This window comes from Epinephelus moara, chromosome 18 (genome assembly GCF_006386435.1).
Source record: "Epinephelus moara isolate mb chromosome 18, YSFRI_EMoa_1.0, whole genome shotgun sequence".
Taxonomy (NCBI): Eukaryota; Metazoa; Chordata; class Actinopteri; order Perciformes; family Serranidae; genus Epinephelus; species Epinephelus moara.
This window is the reverse complement of record NC_065523.1, coordinates 40,046,626-40,065,998: the sequence shown is the minus strand read 5'-3', so window position 1 is coordinate 40,065,998 and position 19,373 is coordinate 40,046,626. Positions and strand designations below refer to the sequence as shown.

Sequence of the window (19,373 nt, the reverse complement as noted above, 5' to 3'; positions counted from 1 at the left end):
TTTTTCTTTCCTTCTCCATTTCTTTTTCTTCAGCGGCATCCCATTCCTCAAAATCCTTGTAGCTACTCTCCAAATAAGTTAAAAGAAATGTTAAAATCAGCCACTTCTGTTTGTTTTTTCCCTCGGAAGTTGTTTGACAGCTGCAGTGTTGCAGGGCAGCGTCCCTAGCAATGCTGGGCTACATAGCAACTGTGTAATGACCGTTGCTATTAGCAACGGTCATTACACAGTCATATCAGACCGCTGAAAGCCGCGACTGACCAATCAGAATACAGCATTTAATAGAGCGGTGTAATAAAGGCAATTATACAACAGTTAGTTCCGACCGAGTATTCTGATTGGACGAGAGGCATTCTATGAGTGCTGATATAGAATATAACATCACTGGGACTTGTAACAGTAAAATCACTCCGCTCACAGGTTTTATAAATATACTGTAAATACAACCGTTAATTAACCAGCTGTCACACTCGCTACAGTGACACAAACTGACACTATAGCGTTACACCAAGAAGATGGATATTTTCCCCAAAATTACATTTGAATTAAATTGTGAGGGGTCATCAGGAGAGGACGAGGAAAAGGAAAGCCAGGACTCTTCTGTGCAGACCTCCAGGTGTGTTTGTGTAACATCAGCCGACCTCGACAAACTGGAGAGGAGCAAAAATTAAGCGAACACGGTCAGGAATTATCAATGATCATCTGATGAGGTGCTGATGAGGATGAGGGAGAGAGGAAGATGAATCCGGCCGTGCCAACATCCAGGTTTGAACTGGATGAAGTTACACAGCTGCAGATCAATGTAAATACAAAGTAGCTTGTGAGTTTCTGGCGTGTGTGCTGCGTTGCCTGGCAACAGACCGGGGGAACTGTTTTTTTCGCGGAGCTACATAACATACTTAAATAATTTATTTCATCACCTTTTGTTAACATTTCCTTACTCAGCATTGCTGTTTAAGCTGTTGTTGAACTGTTGTATAAAAGCAATATCACACTGGAGGTCGTGACGTTGTACTGTATATCGTCACAGCTGTGATTGTCTTCTATGACCGAATCACAGCTGTGACGATATACAGTACAACATCACTCCCTCTTGTCATGACCTGGCTCAAAGCCATGACAAAGACAAGGAGACGTACGGTTGTGAAAGTAAAACGAAATGATTTTATTACAAACAATATTAACTTAGGTAATTGGCAACATAATCAAATACTAACAGAACTAACTAAACCACAACATAATGCGCCGAGTAATCGCGGGCGCAGTGATGCAGCCGCACCAGGTAGGTCATGGAGCGGAGCAGAGCAGAGCAGAGAAGAGCAGAGAGCAATGTGAGGAGCAGCGCCAGCTCTTATACACCTGTGGACTGGCCAGGTCCACCCAGGTGTGGCAAGCCCCACCTACGACCTGCAAGGAAAGAAGACAACACAAAAGAGGGAACACAAAACACAACAGCAGGCCCTAGAGGCAGGAGGCCGTCACACCCCCCTCCCTAAAAACCGGGTTCCTATCCCGGAACCTCAGACAACTCAGCGCTAACTGAAATTAAAAATATAAATTTTTCAATTTAACCAAAACAAATGCATCTATTTTTCTTTTACTTCATCTTTATCATTACACTAAACTATTACAAACTTACCCAACAAGTCACTTTTCCCAATATGTACAAAAACCTACCTATGCTTATTATTAAGACTCCTTCCTTCACCTGCATCACCCCCCCGCCCACCTCAGCAACCTGGTACCTGGGAGCAATTTAAGAGGGGTAAGGGGAGAAAAACAAGTGGGACAAGGAAACAACAACAACATAGGAAAAACACTTGGCTATATTTACTCTACAGGCGCTCTGGACAATGCGTCTGCCACCACATTGTCAGACCCTTTTATGTGTCGAATATCAAGCCAGTGAGACTGAAGAAATAGTGACCATCTCACTAATCTTTGATTGGGACACTGTAACGAGTTCAAAAAAACAAGAGGGTTATGATCAGTGAAGACCACTACAGGTACGACACCAGATCCAAGATACACATCAAAATGCTTAAGTGCCCACACTAATGCCAATGCTTCTTTCTCAATGGTAGAATAGTTGAGTTGGTATGAGTTAAACTTTTTAGAAAAGAAGCTCACTGGTTTTTCGATACCAAACTCATCACTCTGCGACAGTACCGCCCCCACCCCCACGTGACTGGCATCAACTTGGAGCGCAAAGGGACGATCGAACCTGGGAGCAGAGAGAACAGGTGCATTACACAACAAGGATTTAACTTTTCCAAATGCCTGCTGGCAAACAGGAGACCATACAAAAGTCGCGCTTGCCTTAAGCAAATCCGTTAATGGCGCGACTACATCAGAGAAATTTCTGCAAAAGCTCCTGTAATAACCAACAAGACCTAAGAAACGCATGAGCTCTTTTTTGGTTGTAGGAACAGGAAAACACGCAACTGCTTTAACTTTCTCGTCAACGGGACGGACAATACCCTGCCCCACCACCCGACCGAGGTACGTCACCGTTGCTTTGGCGAACTCACACTTTGCGAGGTTAACGGTCAGACGCGCCTCAGCCAGACGGGCGAACAACGCACGCATGTGCTCAACATGAGAAACCCAGGTGTCAGAAAAGACAACCACATCGTCTAAATAGACGGTACACCCCTCCAAGTCCCCCAGAACTTTTGTCATGAGCCTCTGAAATGTGGCAGGGGCATTACGCAACCCGAAAGGCATGACATTGTAAGAATACAAACCAGTCGGCGTAATAAACGCGGATAACTCACGCGCACGCTCAGACAAAGGGACCTGCCAATAACCTTTTAGGAGGTCAAACTTGCTGACATATTTGGCGTGGCCCACTTGGTCGACACAATCCTCCATGCGAGGAAGCGGAAAAGAGTCAGGTTTCGTTACAGCATTTAGCTTACGAAAGTCGGTACAAAATCTGGGAGTGTTATCAGACTTAGGCACTAAAAGACAAGGGGAAGCCCAACTGGAAGAAGAAGGTTCAGCAATGCCATTATCAAGCATGTATTTTATTTCAGCATCCAGATATTTACGTTTTCCAGGGTTCACCCGGTAAAATCTCTGCCTGATTGGCTGGGCATCTCCAACATCAATATCATGCTCTATTAAGTTTGTCTGCGTGGGAGTGTCGCCGAACAAACAAGGAAAAGATTTAATGACATTACATAAATCTGCCTGTTTGGACTCGGTTAAGTGACCTAAGAGGGCCTGCAGGTTACTCAGGCACTCCGAGTTTTTAAGGCGACCTTGAAGAACGGCGGGATCAACACAAGGTAAACTATCCTCTACCTCAGTGGACACTGACTGTGGAGAATAAACTGTGGAAACTCTCCCCACCGAACAAGCAGAGTGCGAAAGTCCTGAGGCACTCTCACTGTCGGCGTCATCTGAAACACGACCATAATAAGGTTTTAACAAGTTGACATGACACAGCTGCATTTTCTTTCTGCGCTCTGGAGTAGAAATCATGTAGTTGTGTTCAGAGATTACTTTTGTCACTTCATATGGACCAGAATACTTAGCCTGAAAAGGAGAAGTCACAATAGGTAACAACGCTAAGACTTGGTCCCCCACACTAAACACACGGCGTTCAGCACGCCGGTCATACAGTTTTTTCATCTTAGTCTGAGCAAGTGTCAAGTTTTTCTTTGCCAATTCTCCGGCAGTAAACAGTCTATGGCGGAAACCATTCACATAATCAATAAGATTTTTAGGTGGCTCGGCATCCTTCCACTGATCACTCAGAACATTTAGAGGACCGCGCACAGTGTGGCCGAACACCAAATCATTTGGGCTGAAACCAGTGCTCTCCTGTGTCACATCTCGAGCTGCCAGCATTAACCAGGGTAACCCCTCCTCCCAATCTCTGTCCATCTGCACACAATAGGAACGCAACAATGATTTTAAGGACTGGTGGAAACGTTCCAAAGCTCCCTGACTTTGGGCATGGTACGCAGATGCTTTGTTATGCTTAATGTGAAGCTGTTTCAGCACTTGAGAGAAGAGTTTGGAGGTAAAATTTGAGCCTTGGTCAGACTGGATTACCTTTGGAATACCGAAAATAGAAATAAACTGAGACAGTGCGCGCACAACAGAGCGCGCAGTAATCGTGCGTAATGGATACGCCGCAGGAAAACGAGTGCTTTGACACATAACCGTTAACAAATACACAGCACCTGAACGAGAGCGAGGAAGCGGTCCGACACAATCAATAATAAGGTGCTCAAACGGCTGATTTACGGCAGGAATCGGGAGCAAAGGAGCGGGCTTAACGCTCTGGTTCGGTTTACCTATAAGCTGACAGGTGTGACACGTTTTAAGATGAGATGCTACATCCCTCTTTAATCGAGGCCAAAAGAAGTGCCTGAGGACCCGGTTATAAGTCTTTTTCACCCCCCAGTGTCCAGATTCATCATGAGCAAGTTTCAACACAGACTCACGGAATTTAACAGGCACAACAATTTGGATAATGGGGTCTCCAACGAAGTCATCTCCGTGAGGCACCCACTTTCTCACCAGAAGCTCATTCAGCAAAAAATAACCATGAGAATTATTTTTTACCTCATCTTCAGGTAATACCATGTCAAACAAACCCTCCAGAGAAGGATCCGCCCGCTGCTCCAATTTCAGCTCTTCCTGCGAAGCTGAGAGAGGGACGTCAGACAGATAAAAATACAACGAATCTGACACCTCACCTTTACTTTTTACAGGTTCAGAGACTGAATCAGGAGTGTCACGTGTCATTGAACGCGTCACCGCACACGCAGTGAAAACTTCAGGAAAGCTGGCCTGATACTCATCGGGCTGTTTTCTCACCAGCGGAACAGAAGAGACTACAGGGGACGGCGGAGGTGGAGCGTCAGCCCAGACACGTCCACCTGCCACACCATTACCCAAAATCAGAGTGATGCCCGCAATTGGCAACGCAGGACGCACCCCAACTGTTATCTCCCCCTGAAAAAGATCAGAATACAACATCATCTTGTGCAAAGGAACTTGCAAAACCTTCATCCCCATTCCCAAAACCGGCACAAAACACCCTGTGTGACTCTCTTCAGAGAACGGCAACACCGAAGCCTGAATGAATGAGTCAAAGGCAGCAGTGTCCCGCAGTATTTTAACAGGCACTTTACAATCACTCCCCACCAAAGAAACGTGACCATCAGAAACGAAAGGCAAGAAGGATTCAAGTTCAGCAGGTACATCTTTAACATGCTCATTCACACTTTCTACCTGTATTGAGAGTGTTTTTGGCACGGACACAGCGAGACAGGCACCTTTCGGCTGCCCCGCAGGTCCACTCTGCTTAGTCTTAGCTTTGAGTGCAAAACAGTCCGCTTTAAAATGCCCTTTCTTGTGACAGTAGTTACAGATTTTATCAGACTTTCTCGTGTTGTGCTCTCTAAAGTCAGACTTACCCAAAGGAACATAACTCACGGCACCTGCACACTCACCAAAACTGGCACCTTGAGTGCGCAACTCTCCAAAAGACCGTCTGTGCGTCAGCACATAGTCATCAGCCAGGGCAGCGGCTTCGCTCACTGTTTTAACCTTGTGATCATTAATAAGCTGCGCAATGTTCACGGGAACAGAGTTTTTAAACTGCTCCAGCAGTATCAGATCACACAGCTCATTAAAAGTCTTGACCTCCAATGCGGAATACCAACGCGTAAAATGTCCAGTTAAGTCCCGAGCGAACTCGAGATGTGTTTGGTTATCAGTCTTTTTCCACGTACGAAAACGTTGGCGATAAGCTTCGGGTACGAGCTCGTAAGCTTTTAACACAGCAGATTTCACAAGGCCGTAATTCTGGCTGTCTGACACGGACAGAGCTGAATAAGCTTCCTGCGCTCTACCGGTCAGCGCGCACTGCAACATTAAAGGAAGAGCGGACTCAGGCCACTTTCTCGTCTCCGCAACACGCTCAAATAACGAGAAAAAAGTCTCCGGGTCTTTTTCACTAAATTTAGGTAACAACCTAAGATTACCTAAAACATCAAAACAGTCAGGAGACCCCGGAAAACACGAAGACGCATCCACCTCAAAAGAGCCATCTCCAATTAACTTACCGCTTTTCATTAAATCCAGCTTATACTGCTGAAGCTGGAGCTTTACCTGTTCAGTCTGAAAGCGCAACTTTTCAATAGCTAATTGCTTTTCTATTTCCACTTGTCTCATTTTATCATGTTCTAATTGCAACTTCAACACTTCTTTTTGCTGCTCGAAAGTGAAATTAGATGTTGCAATGAACGGCGGGGAAAAACCAGCATCAGGAGGACACACAGGCTCTACGGCCAACACACCCATCTCAGTTAAATTAGCTGTCAAAATACTCTTTACAGTGTCCTTTAACCGCCTGTCCGAAATATCAATTTCAAAATGATCTGCAATTTTTAACAACTGGTCCTTAGTGCATTTATTCAAAAAGTCCTCAGAGGGAGCTTTAACGAAGTCAGAAATATCAGCCATTTGTTATTACAGCGGTTACAAATCAAAGATTAACAAATTTACCTACCAAACACCTCGCGCACAAAGTGGCATCAAACACCAAATACTCATCAAGCTGCTTTAATTCCCCCCAAACTTTAACAAATGGGAAAAGTTTGAGACACCCCAAACCCTGACTGCCTACCCACAGATCTAACTTGAGCCTCAAATAGCCGTCTTCGATGGCTTGCCGAGCTCGAAACGTCACCAGACCCGACATACCACTCTCGACCATGGACACAGCCGATCGTAATACCCCGAGCCCGGAGCGCTCCCTCCTCAGGATTTGCCAACAAAAATAAAAAAGAAAAAATAACAAAGTGACAAGTCCTGCTTGCCCGCCGGCTAAGCTTATCGGGGTGCTCAAAAACAAAACAAAACAAAACAAAACAATGAACTTTATTTAAATACAAAGCAGCCACGGCAAATATTACTTACCAAACGGATTATTTTTAACAACCATACCTCTCCGCGCAACGTGCCAAACATTTCAAACAAAGCTCTCGCAGTTTCCGGATTCCCAAGCCTCTCCATAGTAAGCACGGTAACGTCATTTCATTCACAACTTTCCGAGCTAATACACAAACCGACTGAATGGATGACTTACCACAGGCAAAACAAGTGGACGAGCCCCCATTTTGTCATGACCTGGCTCAAAGCCATGACAAAGACGAGGAGACGTACGGTTGTGAAAGTAAAACGAAATGATTTTATTACAAACAATATTAACTTAGGTAATTGGCAACATAATCAAATACTAACAGAACTAACTAAACCACAACATAATGCGCCGAGTAATCGCGGGCGCAGTGATGCAGCCGCACCAGGTAGGTCATGGAGCGGAGCAGAGCAGAGCAGAGAAGAGCAGAGAGCAATGTGAGGAGCAGCGCCAGCTCTTATACACCTGTGGACTGGCCAGGTCCACCCAGGTGTGGCAAGCCCCACCTACGACCTGCAAGGAAAGAAGACAACACAAAAGAGGGAACACAAAACACAACAGCAGGCCCTAGAGGCAGGAGGCCGTCACACTCTCATGTGATATTGCTTAAATATAGTCACTCTAGTGTTTACTTTTTTTTCCATTTTCCTTGCTTCTGTTTTTCTTCTTCTTCTTCTGTTTTGAATCTCATTCTCGCTCGACTTCCTGACGGGTCCTAGCGCCTCGTGGGGTGGGTACAGCTGACCATTCAGCCAATCGTGCTCATTGTTCAGAGACATACGTCACCCGTATCTCACGCTAAGCAAAGTGCGATTGGCTGGAAACATGTCACATGGGAACAGATGCCTTCAGGGCTCACAAAAAAACTCCGGCATACTGATTACAACCACACATTCATGAAACGGTCAAATTATCGTACATTTGGCCTTTTTTGGGATTACTGATCGTACATCGTACAGAGGGCCAAATTATCATACAAATACAATAGTTATCGTACACCTGGCAATGCTGAACAGGATAGTTTGTTTGTTATGTGTAGCGAACGGTTCAATATGTGTATTGTTACATTCACACTATTTATTTATTTATTTGTTATCACATGATTATAGAAAACACAAAAACCAGTTTCACCATAGATGTTCTTGTTAAACTACGACTAAAAATACAGATTAGATTTAAAACATATTTCAGTCTGGAGTTAATTAGAAACATATGGCGTTCCTCCAATAAATTAATAAAAACATAATAATGACTGACTTTAGAGGGACCGTAATCTTTATGAGGTTTCAGTTTTATGTCAGTGTACTGAGGACATTCTGGCTGGACTTCACCGAACAAGACTTGGTTTTAAGGTCCAGGTTGGGGTTAGGGACCTGTGTGTGTGTGTGTGTGTGTGTGTGTGTGTTGGTCAGCATGATAAATATTTGATGGTGCTCTGATGGGGTGAGTGGGAGGAGGAAGAAGAGGAAGAGGAGCTCATTATGCTGAAAACTTGTAGCGTCATCAGAAATAAAGCTGCAGCTGTAAATAAGACAAGATTCACCCGTTCATGAGTTCACTGATTCATTGATTCATAGACAGAGAGCTCTTCTACCTGCTGATGGAGCTGATTGGTTTGAATCACTGTCAGTAGAAACACACACATGAAACCTTCTTTAGATTCAGTCTGATGAACACATGTAAATGAGCTCATTAAAATCTACAGCAGAGAATTCACCATGTCATCTTCCGGCTTCGTTCACTCCTCTCTGAGCTCTCTGCTCCGTCACTCTGTCGTTCTGTCTCCGTACAGACGATCACAATAAACTCTGATTCTCAGTGACGTCAGGAGGTGTGAGGTCATATCGACACGGGGTCATCATGGGGTCACAGTTCATCTCCCATAATCCTCTGCTGCCTCAGCTGTGGAGGACAAAATGCTGAGTCATGAGTCGTAAACATGGACAGTAAAAGTAAAACGTGTGTGTGTGTGTGTGTGTGTGTGTGTGTGTGTGTGTGTGTGTTTCAGACCTGAACGAGGTCCCAGAGACAGAGCTGCTGGATAACAGCATCCAGAAGGGACGCGCCCAGCTGTCCGTCAAAGCACGCCGCCACCGCCCCTCCAGGTCCCGTTACCGTGACAGCGTGAGCTCCACTGAGGGGGACGACAGTCTGGAGAGGAAGGTACGAATATCTACTTGTACATCTACTGATGCTGAATATTAATATACATAATCTGTTTATTGATTATATTTTATTATTAATTTATGTAGTTATTAGAGCCCCCACACCAAACATGTACTGATGACATCACTGTGACATCATACAACTGATTTTATAGATGTGTGTGTGTGTGTGTGTGTGTTATCAGGACAGTCCATTACACTCTGCCCGCTCACCTCTCCACCTGGCCATGAGAGGCTCCTCCCCCTCTCCTGATTCGCTGCTGTCAGCTCGTAGCCCCGCCTTCTCCTTCGACACATCACTGGTAAGACCAGTCAGAGCTCAGGACAGGGACAGGTGTCCGTCCTGTCAATATGGATGCTAATGAATGCTAATGGGTGCTAATGAATGCTAACCAAGAGAGGGAAAAAAAAGAGCGTGCCTCACCTCTCTTTGGTTCCTCAGGTGCGTCGCTCTCCGGAGGATGAAGAAGCGTCATTGGTCGCTCCTCCGCGGGGGCGGTACCATCAGCTGACCAATGCCACGTCTCAAGAGGCTCTGGTGACGCCCAGCAGCTCGCCCTCCAGGTCCTGCCCCTCCTCCGACTGCTCACGGGTCTACATGAGGAGGAGCAGGAGGCCTGACAGCGAAGGTACACACCTCAACACACACCTGTAAACGCACCTGTAAACACACACCTGTAAATACACACCTGTAAACACACACCTGTAAACACACACCTGTATACACACCTGTAAATACACACCTGTAAACACACCTGTAAATACACACCTGTAAACACACACACCTGTAAACACACACCTGTAAATACACACCTGTAAACACACACTTGTAAACACACACACCTGTAAACACACACCTGTAAATACACACCTGTAAACACACCTGTAAACACACACCTGTAAACACACCTGTAAACACACAGCTGTGAATACACACCTGTAAACACACACCTGTAAACACACCTGTAAACACACACCTGTAAACACACAACTGTAAACCACTGATGATGATGATGATGATGATGATGATACATGTAAAAGTACATTATATTATTGATCCATATTACTCTGTGTGTGTGTGTGTGTGTGTGTGTGTGTGTGTGTGTGTGTGTGTGTGTGTGTGTGTGTGTCAGTGTTGGTCTCTGACTCCAGTCGGGACACGAGTCCAGCTGACCCCGGCAGTCCAACCGTCGTCTTTGACAAGAAAACCAAGAGACGCTTCCTGGACCTTGGGTGAGACACACACACAGACACACACACACACACAAATATATCCACAGGTATGTGTGTGTGTGTGTGTGTGTGTGGTATCAGAAGTGTTTCTGGTTACAGTTCGAGTAGTATTGACCAATCACATGTGAGCAGCAGGTAACCAGTCCAGCGTTGGGGGCGGGGCCTCGTTCAGTCAGCAGCACATGAAGTCTTCAGCGTCACTGGTTCACACAGTCAGCTGTTCTTCAGAAACTGCATTCAGTTCATTGTTGAGTCCGAGTGGACGTTTGTGCCAAAGCTGAGGAAACTCCCTCAAGGCATTTTTTGAGATCATGAGAGTGGGACAGACAAACTGAACACGCTTCTGGCCGCAGTGATCGCCAGCGTGTAGAGTCATTATAAAGCAGTGCTTGATGTGATGATGATGATGATGATGTCATGCTGTGTCCCTCAGGGTGACCCTCAGACGTTCATACATCAGGGTGAGGAAGGATAAATCCAACCGTCTGTCCGTTGGCAGCAGGTGAGTCCTTCGTCACACACAGACCGTCCCACCTGTCTGTCCCACATTCACAGATCTAACAGGTGTGTTTGTCTTCGTCTGTCCTCAGAGAGACGTCTGAGAGTCCGTCTCGCTCTTCAGGATCCTTCGTCCCCTTCTCCTGGTTCACTGAGGGACGGGGGTCGCTTTCCTCCGCTGGGACTCCCCCCGCCTCCCCCAAAATCCCCCCGCTGAGCTCCCCGAGACCCCGAAAGTCTCACTCCCAGGTACAGACAGGCTCCTCCCCCAGGTTTACCTGTGATGTCACACTGTCTGGCTGGTGTCGTCATCGGCCTCAAGTTTATTACTGTCTGTGTTCAGGATGCGTGTGTCCCCCCCCACAGCGCTCAGGTGAGGGCGGGGCTTTATATAAAGGTAGAGACCAGGGGGACGTCTCAAGTCTCCGAGGCCTCAATCACACAGAAACATTTGCAACCTTTATATTGTTGCCAGGCAACCACGCCATCAGCTCCTCACCTTCCTGTGTGATCGAGACCTTATTGGTCGTTTCATCTCTCCTCGATCCTCTAGTGCGCCATCTTTAACGCCGTCCCAAAGCTCTCGCATACACAACAGCAGAAGTCTTTTATGGTGGGACACGCCCCTTGTATCGCTCTGATTGGACGCTGCCGCTGATCACGCTGATCTGACACATGACATCACACCAGAGTGAAGACAGAGAGGAAGTGTGTCGTTTGATTTGTTTTGTTACAATATACACACTCAGTGTGTGTGTGTGTGTGTGTTTCATGTCTTCAGTTTACGACTCTGTCTTCACTCAGAGGAAACTGCTCCATTAAACCTCCATCAGTGCTAATGGCCTCAGTGTGTGTGTGTGTGTGTGTGTGTGTGTGTGTGTGTGTGTGTGTGTGTGTGATGCTTTCAATGACCTGTACGACAGAAAACTGGGCGTTCGCTCATTTTCACACAAAGCTCAGTATTTATCACTGCGGACGATCAGATGTGTTCTTGAACAGAGACAGAGCTGCACCACAGTTCACCTGTCGTACCTGGACAGGAAGCAGAATTATTACTCTGCTAAGAGACACTAAAACAGAGCTGTGATGTCAGAGCTGTGATGTCAGAGCTGTGATGTCAGAGCCTTCTGGTGGAGCGTTATTTTTCTTTCATTAAATGAGACGTGTGATAAATTTGGAGCAACAGGAAGTAACGACCTGAAACAGGAAGAAGAATCAGCTGCGCTCCAACCTGTGCTTTGTGTCTTTGTCCTTCAGGAGTCGGCTCTCAGTGAGGAGTTCTCTCCTCCTCATACCTCCTCCTCCACCTCTCCTCCCATTGACTCCTCCTCCTCCAGATCCTCCCATCCTTACCACACCCTGTCCCAGTCCTCCGATGAGGTAACACACACACACACACACACACACACACACACACACACACACACACACACACACACACACACAGTGAAAAACAAGTTTAAGTTGAGTTGATTCAAACAGGAGCTGCTCACACACTGTGATCCAACCATGCTCCTCTTTTTCCTCCTCCTCCTCTTCCTCTTCCTCCTCCTCCTCCTCCTCCTCCTCCTCAGCCCTTCGAGGAGCCGTCCTGCCTGGTGTCCTCCTGGACGACCCAGCAGGTGTGTCAGTGGCTGCGAGGACTCAACATGGAGCAGTATGTCCCAGAGTTCAGTGCGAGAGACGTGGACGGACAGCAGCTGCTGCAGATGGACGGCAACAAGCTGAAGGTGAGGAAGAGGAGGATGATGATGTCATCTGACTTTGTTCTCTGATTGGATGAAAAAGACTGAAACAGGGAGACAGTGTGTCCTCTGTGTGTCAGAGTTTGTCCTTCGTTAGAAAAAGTTTGTCTGTGTTTGACGAGTTGAGAGTGAGGACATGTTTTGTTTCATGTGACATGAGAGTGAGACGTCTGTCCTCGTCCTCTGCAGGGTCTGGGCGTGCTCAGTTCGTCCGATCGCAGCGCTCTGAAGCGTCGCATCAAAGATTTTCACTCTGCAGCCGAGAAGGAAAGAAAAGCTCTGGACAAGATGGAGAGACAGAAAGAAAAACAACGACGGAAAGACAACGAGCAGCGCAGGAACTGAGGACAACCATGGGACAGGGAGGACAGAGGACAACGAGAGGGGAGGACAGAGGACAATGAGAGGGGAGGACAGAGGACAATGAGAGGGGGGGACAGAGGACAGCCAGGAGACGGGGAGNGAGGACAGAGGACAACGAGAGGAAAGGACAGAGGACAGCCAGGAGACGGGGAGGACAGAGGACAATGAGAGGAAAGGACAGAGGACAGCCAGGAGACGGGGAGGACAGAGGATAACGAGAGGGGAGGACAGAGGACAACGAGAGGAGAGGACAGAGGACAGAGGACAACGAGAGGAGAGGACAGAGGACAGAAAGGAGACAGAAAGGACAGAGGACAACCAGGAGATAGTGAAAACAGAGGACAATGAGGGTGCAGGACAAAGGACAACCAGGAGACGGGGAGGACAGAGGACAATCTGTGTTTGTGTCTCTGGACCGATGTGTCCACTGAGCCTGTAGAGACGAGTCCTGGAGTCTGGACGGAGGACGGACAGTGTGAAAGTCATAAATGATTAAATGACCGTCGACATGTTTCAGACTGTGTCTCTGTTAATGTCTGTCTCTACGGTGGCCTCTGAGGGACTCAGCAGACGTTGTGCTTGTTGATGATTTATTTTCTTTCACAACAGAAATGAAACGAAATCTAAAAATCTGAAAACAAAAAAAAATGAAATTAAATCTGTGAGAATTTTTATCACTTAAAGAATCATAAAAACCTGAAAGAGTGAGACATGAACACATGAATTCATGTTTTCAGAAGATTTGTGCTTTTTCTCTTTTTGTGTGTTTTGTCCTCCGGGGGCCACCGTAACAGCTTAAAGGAAACACCTCTGTGGTCCTCACTTTCCCACAATGCACTGCTCAGCAGGGACTGTGTAAAGGTGCGTTCAGGTGCTCTTTGTTATTCAGTTACAGCGTGTTAAATTCTGAAAAGTATCAAAGTACGGAAGCCAAGAGAGGCCAAAATATTTTGACTTTTATAACCAGCTGATCCCTCAGCGTGACGTTCATCTTAATATCTGATGTTTAGTTTTTAAACATTTAAATTTAAATCACTAAAATATTTCAATAAATAAATATTTAAAAAAAAAAAAAAAAAAGGTCATTTCATGATGTTTTTGAGTTTACCGTTTTTACAGTTCATAGATTCAGATATAAAATTAAAGTATCTAATTTTAAAATAACACATAAACTCAAATGAGTCATTTTTGGATTAAAACATTAAAGTAAAATAAAGTGACATTTTATTGGTTAAATTCAGACACCAACATTTAAAGTATCTGATCAGACGACCGTCCAATCAGGTTTCATCCTGTCAGTCATGTGATCCAAGACAGAAAAGTTTGACCCGAAAAATACAAATCACTGCTTAAAAACAAAAAAAAATTGAAACCGAAAAAAAAAAAAAAAAGAAATTCAGGCTGATGATTTTCAAAGTAAAATATTTAAATTTTTATTTATTTGAATATTTTTACAGTCGCTCATAAAGTTCATAACAGCCTCTCTTTGCTTCCATAAGAAGCACCTGAACACATCACGAATTTCACTCAGATGCAGTGTTCACGCCAAGTTCAGGCCCCGCCCCCTTCAAAAGGAGGCGGGGCCTGAACTTGTGTTTTCTGTAAGACAAAGAGAAGTGGAGCAGAAACATTCTTAAAGCAGCTTCAGTGAAACAGTCTCAGTTTGACCGACAGACACAAACGCACCATCAGCTGTTAACACCTGATCTCAGATCAGAACAATCAGACCAATCAGATTACAGCACGCAAAGTTCAGCAGAGTCGACCATGTGGCTGTGACTGAGTCTAGATCAGTGAAGAGAAACTGAAGAGACAAGAGAATCAGCTCAAACTGATCCTGGATCAGATCAAACTGATCCTGGATCAGATCAAACTGATCCAGGATCACAGCATGTGAGCGGAGCGGGAGGATTTTGTGTTGAGCGAGGAGCGGCTATTTTTTTAAAAGGTGGAGCGAAGCCTTATTTCTCGCTCCAATTTCGCTCCGGTCGCTCATGCCCCACCCAGAATGCATCTTTGCACCTGCACACACCCACACTATTTTCTTTCAAAACTATGGAGTTTACTGTGTACTTCAGAAAAGAAACTGAGAAGAGAAGCAGTGGTACCTTGGAGAACGGTCCCTAACTGAGGGGAGAGGCGAGAGGGCTTCCCCGGAGAATCTACCAAGCTCATGTTTTATTGGTGCTGTAGCATTGTTCTGACCTCTCATTAGTCCGACGTCCCGTTGTTCCGATAAGTGATTATACTAGGCTATACTGTATTTGTGTACCATAGAGGATCAGCAAACACAACAAAAGTAGGCTACTGGTCGAGATACAAGTGTCATAGAGAGGAGAGAATGAAACACCATAACCTCCTGTTATTAACTCTGGGGTCGGGGTTGTGTGGGGAGCTCTCCGCGGTGCTGAACGGCTCCCGGCGGGCGTATTTCTGCCTTGATGGTGCGCCGCGACCAGCTCTGGGTCAGCTAGGAAAGGCTTGAGGTGAAGCAGGCTCACAGCTTATGTGTTTGTCACTTTCTTTTTCATTTTAACCCACACCATGATCTTTTCCTGACCCTAACCAAGTGGTTTTTGTGCCTAAACCTAACCAGACCTTAACCACAGGGCATCATGATGATTTCGGAACAACGGGACTTCGGAACAATGGGTTTAATATGGTCGGAACAATGGGATGTCGGACCAATGGGCAGACCCCATTTTATTTGTGAATAGAAGATTACAGGTTAGGGTAGTAAGACGCAGTTTTTTTGAGCGAAGTGGTGAGCGAGTGGAGCGGGATGAAATTTATGATGGAGCGGAGCAAAGAATGCGCAGAACCAAGCGGAGTGGACGAGCGGCGCAAAGTGACAGGTCTGCGAGCGAGGAGTGGAAATTTTCAACTGATCCTGAATCAGATCAAACTGATCCTGAATCAGCTCAAACTGATCCTAAATCAGCCCAAACTGATCCTGAATCGGATCAAACTGATCCTAAATCAGCCCAAACTGATCTTGAATCAGATGAAAATGATCCTGAATCAGATCAAACTGATCCAAAATCAGCCCAAACTGATCCAAAATCAGATCAAACTGATCCTGAATCAGCCCAAACTGATCCTGAATCAGATCAAACTGATCCTGAATCAGCCCAAACTGATCTTGAATCAGCCCAAACTGATCTTGAATCAGATCAAACTGATCCTGAATCAGATCAAACTGATCCTAAATCATCCCAAACTGATCTTGAATCAGATCAAACTGATCCTGAATTAGATCAAACTGATCCTGAATCAGCCCAAACTGATCCTGAATCAGATCAAACTGATCCTGAATCAGATCAAAATAATCCTGAATCAGCTCAAACTGACCCTGAATCAGATCAAATGAAACCTGAATCCGCCCAAACTGATCTTGAATCAGATCAAACTGATCTTGAATCAGATCAAACTGATCCTGAATCAGATCAAACTAATCCTGAATCAGCTCAAACTGATCCTGAATCAGATCAAACTGATCCTGAATCAGATCAAACTGATCCTGAATCAACCCAAACTGATCTTGAATGAGATCAAACTGATCCTGAATCAGATCAAACTGATCCTGAATCAGCCCAAACTGATCCTGAATCAGATCAAACTGATCCTGGATCAGCTCAAACTGATCCTGAATCAACCCAAACTGATCCTGAATCAGATCAAACTGATCCTGAATCAGCTCAAACTGATCCTGGATCACCATCGTCATGTGACACAAACAGTCACATGACCTTGTCACTGTGCGTCTTGCAGACAGCTGTTTAAAAAAGATGATGGAGCTCAGAGAGACACGACAGCTTTTGTCCACAGGGGGGCGCCACAGTTCACTGCAGCTGCTTTAACAAGTTTCTTCTTTGGCTGTTTGCAGCAGAGACGAGCTGGTTCTGACGCTTCGACTGCTGACCACATGAAGAAGAATGAAAGAATTCTTTCTGCTGTCAGATGAAACTTAACAAATCTGATGTGTTTGTTTCAGTGTGACCTCTGACCTCTGACTCCTGACCTCTGACCTCCGCCGTTCAATGATCAGATCAATAAATCAAAAACCTGTCACAAACTTTGCTTCAGTTTCTTCAGTTCAGGTGAAACATCAGAGGCGGTCGAACTGATGCTGATCAGCACATGTTGCGTTCAGTGACCAGTCTGGAGGGTGGGGAAGAAGAGTGGAGGGAAACAGAACTATACAGAACAAGGTATTTATTACAGGTGCAGGACAGCAGTAACCCTCCATCATCACCTCTGACCCTCTGAGCACAGGTAACGGCTCCTTTACGCTCAGACGTCAGATTCGTCTGTCTCTGTCTTTATTTCATCTGATTCATGAACGTTTCCTGAAAGTTTTCAGATACAGACAAACAGAGCAGAACCACCAGAGATCATGGAGGCAGGGCGGAGGTGGTACGAGCACACACAAAAAACATGTTGTTTGCTGCGACTCAACAGTCAAAGTTCTGGATGTTAAAGGCCAAAATACAAAGAAAAGACTCGCTAAGAATAAAGAATAAAATAATATCCAGTACGACGTCTCTCTGTCCTCACAGCTGATCAGGAAAAACCCTTCAATGGAAAAAAAAAGTGTTATAATAATCAGATAAATCAATAATCAATAATGAACCTGTCCATAGGTTTAAACGATACAATAATATCTGACTGTAAAATAATCAAATGAACACATTAACTTTCTAACTGAACGACAGATGAACGGATTTAGAAATTCTGGGTCGATACTGACACCGATGTTTTTTTTGTTGTTGTTTGTTTTGTTTGTTGTTGTTATTTATTCTTCTTTTGTTTCCAGGGAAACACAGAGATCTACACTATAAAAAATAAAGTAATCCATTCCTTCATGACCCTTCACACCTCTGTGAGCATGAATTCAGTAAAACACATTTACGAAACAACTCTTAACATAAACTTCTTTCACATGAAAAACATTTTTAAAAAAACAAAAAGCCTTTTTACTATAAATGATGCGTCATAACTCCCTCTGTAATATTGCAATCAATGAAATCTCCTTGCACAGCCACAGGTAACGTGTGTCATCAGCTTGACAAACCAATCCTCCGCACACTGACATACCTGATGACGCTGAACGTGAAACATGTTGTTCCCTCAAATAAAGTGTAGTAAAGTCTATGTCAGTGTGCGGAGGATTTGTTTGTCAAGCTGATCCCTCTGTAATATGTTTTATATTCCTGTCAAAACATCGACACATTTCTCCTTTAAACAGCTGATGTGTTCAAGATTGAAGATTATACAAGGTTGCACTGAACGCATCATGAGAACGTCAGAATTTACCTTCACCCAGTACTCATTTTTACTGAGTAGAGCTTGAACGCTTCACATTTGAGCTATTGGTTTTGTCCACCGGCTGCTGAGAGGTAACAATAACTAGCTGCTAACAGCTAAGTGCTAACTGCTAACAGTTAACAGTTAAAAGCTAACTGCTAACAGCTAACTGCTAACAGCCAGGTGCTAACAGGTGCTAACTGCTAACAGCCAGGTGCTAACAGGTACTAACTGCTAACAGGTGCTAACTGCTAACAGCCAGGTGCTAACAGGTGCTAACTGCTAACAGCCAGGTGCTAACAGGTACTAACTGCTAACAGCCAGGTGCTAACTGCTAACAGCCAGGTGCTAACAGCTAACAGCCAGGTGCTAACAGGTGCTAATTGCTAACAGCCAGGTGCTAGCTGCTAACAGCCAGGTGCTAACAGGTGCTAACTGCTAACAGCCAGGTGCTAGCTGCTAACAGCTAACTGAAGGAGTTCTCCTCCTGCTGATTCCAGCGCAGATCTGTTGGTTAAAGGGCAGCGACATGTGAGATGTTCACGGTACGATCACAGAAAATATCACAGCATTATTGTCATCAGTCAGAACGATCCATGACGACAGAGGGTTATTGTCGGTGGAATAATACGACATGATAACGACACAGCGTGTTTCAGATGACTCCGCCCATCTCCCCCAGAGAGCAGGTAAAGTGCGACGAACAATGTGAAGAAAACTTTGTGATGTGTCCTCCAGCTCTGACCATGAGCGAGTAAATAGAGGCGGAGTTACAGCTGCCAGGTGAGACACCTAGCGGCTGGCACACACACACACACACACCACAGTGTATAGTGCCCACAGAACTATAGATTATTTTCAGATGTTTCAATCATATAATTCGGACAATTTAATATTTTATGACATTTTATCAACATTTTTTAGACTTTTTAAGATATTTTTGGACATTATATAAACTTTTTTCCAGATATTTTAATAATTCAATTCAATTCAATTCAATTTTATTTATAAAGCCCAATATCACAAATCACAATTTGCCTCACAGGGCTTTACAGCATACGACATTCCTCTGTCCTTATGACCCTCACAGCTGATCAGGAAAAACTCCCCAAAAAA

At 45.0% G+C, this 19,373-nt stretch overlaps 1 protein-coding gene across 2 annotated transcripts in view; it reads left to right on the top strand.

Moving 5' to 3' along the window:
• samd14 (sterile alpha motif domain containing 14) overlaps positions 1-17,794 on the top strand; it is a 27,462-nt gene extending 9,668 nt beyond the window's left edge. For both annotated transcript variants that reach the window (XM_050068916.1, XM_050068917.1), the window contains 9 exons: positions 8,955-9,109; positions 9,297-9,413; positions 9,554-9,740; positions 10,245-10,344; positions 10,778-10,846; positions 10,935-11,091; positions 12,100-12,222; positions 12,417-12,572; positions 12,777-17,794. In XM_050068916.1, the coding sequence (XP_049924873.1) occupies positions 8,955-9,109; positions 9,297-9,413; positions 9,554-9,740; positions 10,245-10,344; positions 10,778-10,846; positions 10,935-11,091; positions 12,100-12,222; positions 12,417-12,572; positions 12,777-12,932 (1,220 nt within the window). In that variant the 3' untranslated portion in view covers positions 12,933-17,794. The remainder of the gene's footprint in view (positions 1-8,954; positions 9,110-9,296; positions 9,414-9,553; positions 9,741-10,244; positions 10,345-10,777; positions 10,847-10,934; positions 11,092-12,099; positions 12,223-12,416; positions 12,573-12,776) is intronic.
• Positions 17,795-19,373: the final 1,579 nt, after the last annotated feature.